Source organism: Bidens hawaiensis, unplaced genomic scaffold, assembly GCF_021521415.1.
Source record: "Bidens hawaiensis isolate Kalapana, Puna unplaced genomic scaffold, B.hawaiensis_p1.1 tig00024845_1, whole genome shotgun sequence".
NCBI lineage: Eukaryota > Viridiplantae > Streptophyta > Magnoliopsida > Asterales > Asteraceae > Bidens > Bidens hawaiensis.
In genome coordinates, this window is record NW_027493942.1 from 7,446 (window position 1) to 13,784 (window position 6,339).

At 34.9% G+C, this 6,339-nt stretch overlaps 1 protein-coding gene across 1 annotated transcript; it reads left to right on the top strand.

The window, feature by feature from the left end:
- Nucleotides 1-2,120: 2,120 nt before the first annotated feature.
- On the top strand, nucleotides 2,121-6,082 carry LOC143570192 (putative folate-biopterin transporter 2). The gene is made up of 5 exons (XM_077055910.1): nucleotides 2,121-2,905; nucleotides 3,558-3,817; nucleotides 3,906-4,001; nucleotides 4,124-4,294; nucleotides 5,378-6,082. Exons 1-5 carry the CDS (start codon nucleotides 2,494-2,496, stop codon nucleotides 6,002-6,004), a joined length of 1,566 nt encoding a protein of 521 aa, XP_076912025.1. The 5' UTR covers nucleotides 2,121-2,493; the 3' UTR covers nucleotides 6,005-6,082.
- Nucleotides 6,083-6,339: the final 257 nt, after the last annotated feature.

Sequence of the window (6,339 nt, forward strand, 5' to 3'; positions counted from 1 at the left end):
GAAGCCTTTCAAATAAATTAATATTTTATTATAAATAAAGGTTTACACATAAGTTAATATTTCAAAATATATTAATACTTTTAAAAGACTTCCGCTAAATAACCACAACTATGATATATATTTACAAAACGTGTACTAACTATTGATCACATGCCTAGGCCTTAAATCGGGATGTGACAATATACATAATTGAAGTGAAGATATGAAGAATTTAGTTTGTCTTTTGGTTACTATATTAAAAGACAATTTGTTTAGATTTTTTTGATTATTTGTTTTGGATTAAATTGTATTTGTTTGATACGATGTGTACTTGATTTGAACTTAATAAAAAAATTAGATATTGTCACTAATATAGTTATGTTAGTGCATTGTGAGCTGTGATACAACGGTTCGCGTCCTGACATTTCTGCCTTAGGTTGGGGTGTGACACAAACACACTAAGGTGCTATTTGTTTATCTAAAACAGGTTTGCGCAGGCTCTTTTGTCTGCGCCGTGCTAACCCACAGACATTGTTATCTGCAGATTATTTGTTTTTTTGAATACGTTTCATTAAAAAATGTTCATGTGGAATCTTCTTGGTGCATACTTGACTCATCCACTTTTAAGATCCTCTAAGGCCTGGAAATGGCTAAACATCACCACCTACCAACACCCACTGTCCACCACCACTTACCGTCCGTCACCACTAGGGGTGTCCAAAATACCCGAACCCGATTAACCCGACCCGACCCGACCCGAACCCGAATAAGCAAATTCGGGTCGGGTTAAATCGGGTCAAAAAGTATTAATCGGGTTATTCGGGTCAACCCGAATTGTTAATAGGGTCGGGTTTCGGGTTCATTTTTGGGAAAAAGTCGGGTTTCGGGTTAACCCGAATAACCCGATCAGTGGCGATACTTAACTTTATATACAATGATTAAAATGTGAAATAAGCACTATAAAGACAATAATGTTTCATTTATGTTTTGTTAATTTAAATAAACGAACGAGCATGAACACATATTTCACTGGATCATCTATGTTTGTGAATGTTTGTTTATGATCGCTCATTTTAAGTTTGTTTACGTTCGTTCATGTTCGTTTACATATTAATAGAAAATTATTAAATATTATTTGCATTTAGTAAGTATATCACCCTAGTATGTTTTATATATTTTTGTTTGTGTTTATTTAAATGCGTTCATTTATGTTTGTTAACGTATGTTTGTGTTCGTCAATGTATGTACATATATGTTCCTTCATGTTCGTTTATTATAGTTTAATTATGTTCATTTATGTTCGTGAATTCTTCGTTTAGATTTTAAATGAATGATCATGAACACAAATATTTGTTCGAGTAAGTGTTCGTGTTCGTTAAAAGTTAAATGAAAGAATACGGACACCTTTGTTCATGTTCGTTCGGTTCATTTACATGTTTATATGTAAAATTATAAGATAATTACTTGTAAAAGAAATTGAAAATTAAGTGGAATGAGAAATTTTGCAACCTACAAGTTACAAACACATAAAACAACCTAAAATTATAAAGTAACATGGTTAACCCGACTAACCTGACCCGACAAACCCGAAACCCGACTAACCCGAACCTTAATAGGGTCGGGTTGCGGGTTAGATATTTTAAAGAAAACCCGACTAACCCGACCCGATTAACCCGAAACCCGATCGGGTTGACCCGATTAACACCCCTAGTCACCACCACCCACTACCATAATTCGTACATCGCCACCAGTTTATTTTAGAAGTCTATAGACGTTAAAAAAATAAAGTCCTCTTCATGCCGACAACGAAGGGTTAGTCTATCTCTTATTCTACGTATGTTTGCAGATATGGTCCGAACATTTTATAACCGAATAAACAAACAACACCTGGCATGGTGTGACTCCTTGCATGCCGTTTCGTTAGGTTCCTGATGTCGGCCAAAACTTACCAATCTGTTTTAATTGACACCCCACCCCACCCCACCCCACCCCACCCCCTTCAACCTATCATGTCTAAGCAATAAGCTAACCCGTGTTCAATTCAAATAAACCAGGATTCAAGTCAACAATTCTTCCACCTACCTTCCAAAACATCACATTTTGCCACACTATTATTTCTCGGACCTTTCAATATTTCATCCCTTAAGAGCTCAAACAGTAAAAGATTCTCACATTGTGATTCCATCATCTCTCACAAGCTTCACCTTCAATTACTGAGCAAACATTTTCAAGAAAAAAAACATTATCTTTTCACCTGTAAGATGAGCTCATGATGATACACTGCAATCTTTAATCAAATACTCAAAACCCATTTCAAGATTTATTAAAAAAAACTAGAACACACCTCCATCAGATCCCAAGATCCAATTTTTAGCAACCGTTGACTTTGACTTTTATTGTTTCTTGAAAAGCCCTCAAATCTGAAAGCTTTTTAAGATGTTAACACCTACCCAATAAATCTTGAAACACCCATTTGGCAAAAACACCTTTTAAGCTTTCTAAATCTTAATATTCATGGTGGAAGAAGGTACAGACCATGAAACCTGCAACAAGGTAGAGCTTGTTGAAGAACAAGAACTAGAAGAAGAAGAAGATGAAAGTAGAGGCTCAAACAGAGGTGGGTTTGTGGGGTATGTTAATATTATGGCTCCAATTGATTGGTTCAGTAAGTTATCAAGAGAAACACATTGGAGTTTTGTGATGGGAGTTGTAGTGATTTATGGTATAAATCAAGGGTTTGGTGGAGCTCTTGGTAGAGTGGGCACAGAGTATTATATGAAAGATGTGCAGAAAGTACAACCTTCTGAAGCACAGGCTTATTCTGGAATCACTAACATTCCATGGATTATTAAACCTCTTTGGGGTCTGCTTACAGATGTTGTTCCCATTTTGGGATATCGAAGACGGCCTTACTTCGTTCTTGCCGGTAATTTTATAAAAATTTGATCTTTGATTGCTTTTGCAGTATAAAGATGAATAAAGGCCTCATTTTTAATCCTACATGTAAAGCTAGAAGTCAAATGTGATTTATTAATGTTTCTCATTTCTTGATATGAATGCTGCATTAGCGTTATTATTTGGTGAATATTCAGGTTAGACTCAAGTACTACTTGCTTATTGTTCTCTTCCAACTAGAAATTACTAATTTTGTTTGACTAGATAAGCTTCTACGGTTTTCGTGAAGGGTGTTTTGGGCATTTTGACAGTAAAATTTTCGTAAGTAGGAGGAATGAATGAGAAGGGGATTTAGGTGGAATTGATTTATGAGTAATATTGCCTCATGGCTTATAGATATATTTCCTATATCGTGTATGGAGATCGTATTAGAAATCTTTTATATATTGTTTCAAAGACGAAAAATGAAATCTTTTATATAATGTTTCAATGACCAAGAAATGTTTAAAATGCTTCAAACCAATATGAAATCTTTTAACCAAACATACGGCCCCCTTTTCCTTTTGGCAGGAAAGGTAGTTATAACTACTATAATAGTAATCTATAGCGGTTACCTTTAGCTATATTGTTTTGATATATGAGTCGCATAAGTACTCATGTAAAATGTTTGCAATTTTTGTCAGGTATCATAGGAATTGTATCAATGTTTTTCTTGTCATTCCACGAAAAACTGCATATTGCGTTAGCAGTTTTGTCTTTAACTTCCGGGAGTGCTGGTGTTGCAATAGCAGATGTGACGGTTGATGCGTGCGTAGCACAACACAGTGGTGTTCATCCTTCACTTGCTCCAGATATGCAAAGCTTATGTTCCCTCAGTTCTTCAATTGGAGCCCTCATTGGATTCTCTTTAAGTGGTGTTTTTGTACACTTAATCGGCCCCAAGGTGCTTATTATTATTATTATTGATTTTTTATTGGTGTTTAAATTACCTACGTTCCCATAATCATTATAGTTATTTTTTTGTGTATAAGGGAGTTTATGGCTTGCTAAGTATACCATATGCGCTTGTGTTACTAATTGGCATTGTGCTTAAGGAACCGTACACACCGAGCTTTGCTTATGGACAGGTACATATGGCGAGTCTTTTAATGAGTTATTATTTCTGCAATTTGTTTGTAATAATGTAATATTTGGAAAGCTTTTATCATTTGTGTGTAACATTTATGGAAAAATATTTGTTTGATATAAGGTAAGTCAGAAATTTGTTGATGCTGCTAGCGCTATGTGGACTACTTTGAAATCTGAAGACGTTTGGAGACCCTGTTTGTATATGTATCTATCATTCGCGTTAAGCTTGAATATATATGACGGGTTGTTCTATTGGGAAACTGATTCTAAAGCGGGCCCGTCTTTCTCCCAGGTAGCTTTCCTTCTTCTTCAGTTCAACCATCACACATGGATAGATGTGACAAAATGGGCGGGTCGAACAGGTTGAGTAATGGGTCAAATTAGAACTCCTGTTTTGGCCCCCGTGGTTTGTTGATAAACCTTTTAACAATTTGTGGCATTAAAGTTTCATATTGTAATTGTTTCAGTCCAATTGATTAACGGAGTCATACTTCTCCGTTAAACCCCATCAAGGTGAAGGGGTATTTTTGTCAATTCATAATTCTTTTTAATCTCCTTTTTTTATCCCCTTTCCCTTTCAATTTGATAAAAACTTAATAATTGTTAATTAATATTATAATATTACATATTATGTTAGCATTAATATTAAACGAATAATATTGTTATATATTATGTTAATATTATAATAATTGTTAACAAATAGTCTCGGGCTCGGCTCGTTTAACTTATGCAGGGTTTGAGCTCGAGCTCAGCTCGTTTCGATCTCTATTTCTAAAGCTCGAGCTCGGCTTGTGAGTAGTTTTTCAAGCTCGAGCTTGACTTGGGCTAGGTTCGTTTACTATTTGCTAACAGTTATTATAAGATTAACATAATATATAACAAGTGTTATTATTCGTTTACTATTTGTTAACGTAATATATAACATTATAATTTTAATTAACATATAACAATTTCTATAGTTTTTATCAAATTGAAACGGAAAGGGGTTTAAAAGAATTATGAAATGACGAAAATATCCGTCACCTGGATGGGGTTTTCAAGAATCGTTCTTAAAATAAGGAAATTACAAAAATCATTCTTTATGTTCATAATATTAGCAATGTATGTCCTTTCCTCTAACGAACATTGGTTTTGTCTGTCAAGTCTCGTCATCCCTCATGTGCAAGGCACATGACTGGATTTAACAGACAAAATTAACGCCCGACAAAGGAAAGTACGTAAACTGTTGCAACATATAAACATAAAGGGTGATTTCTGTAATTTTCTTAGTTTAAGGACAATTTTCAAATTTTTTCTATATATCTAAAGAACGAAAACTGTGGTTTTCTCTATTATAAATACACTTTGGTATCTAATGCCCATGTCATTTATGCAGGAGACTATTGGTTTTATATTATCAATTGGCTCGGTTGGATCTCTTTTAGGCGCAATACTATATCAATATAATTTAAAAACTTACCCTTTTCGAACTCTACTATTTTGGGGACAACTATTATTCGGCCTATCAGGAATGTTGGATCTTGTCTTCATCCTAAGACTCAACCTTAAACTAGGAATACCCGATTATGTCTTTGCGGTTATTGACGAAAGCGTGCTACAAATGGTGGGACGTTTGAAATGGATGCCGCTTCTCGTCTTATCTTCACAGCTTTGTCCACCTGGCATCGAAGGCACATTTTTCGCTTTGCTTATGTCAATTGACAATTTTGGCCTTATGTCATCTACATGGTTAGGCGGGTTGCTTCTTCATGTCCTAAGTGTCACTAGGACACAATTTGACAACTTGTGGCTAGTGGTTTTGATACGCAACGTGTTGAGAATCGTTCCTCTTTGTTTCCTGTTTTTGGTGCCTAAAGGGGGTTCGGATTCGTCGGGTTTTTCTCGTTTGGAAGTGTTGAAAGTTGTGGAAGATGGTGATGATGATATAGAGGTGTTGAGTGTGTCTGAAGATAGTGAATTGTTAAAACATGAGGTGGAACTTACACCACTTGTTAGTAGTTAGAAGAATTGAGGCAACACTATTTATGAGTTAAAAGAAACTGCATTTGTTTCTGTTTCTGGTATACGTTATTCAAGTGTAAGTGACAATACATTTGTTAGTTTATACGTAAAATATTCTTTACATATTTTGTTTTTTTGTGAAAATGACTCGAGTAATGAGGCAAAATCGGTCACTTTAAGTGCGAGTTAAAATATGATGTATCATGTTGAGTTGCCTCACAACATTTTTAGTAGATTTTTTTAACGTGTTGGAATTAGACATAAGGCGAACCGACAATGTCTGAAAGGGATAAACCGATTTTTATATAATGAAATACGAGTGATGTCTTGGATCTT

What these genes read in the sequence shown, in the direction of transcription:
- LOC143570192 (XM_077055910.1), top strand. Translation starts at nt 2,494, where the DNA reads ATGGTGGAAGAAGGTACAGACCATGAAACCTGCAACAAGGTAGAGCTT. An exon ending in CGAGCTTTGCTTATGGACAG is followed by an intron (nt 4,002 to 4,123) that starts GTACATATGGCG and finishes GTTTGATATAAG; the next exon opens with GTAAGTCAGAAATTTGTTGA. An exon ending in CGGGCCCGTCTTTCTCCCAG is followed by an intron (nt 4,295 to 5,377) that starts GTAGCTTTCCTT and finishes TCATTTATGCAG; the next exon opens with GAGACTATTGGTTTTATATT.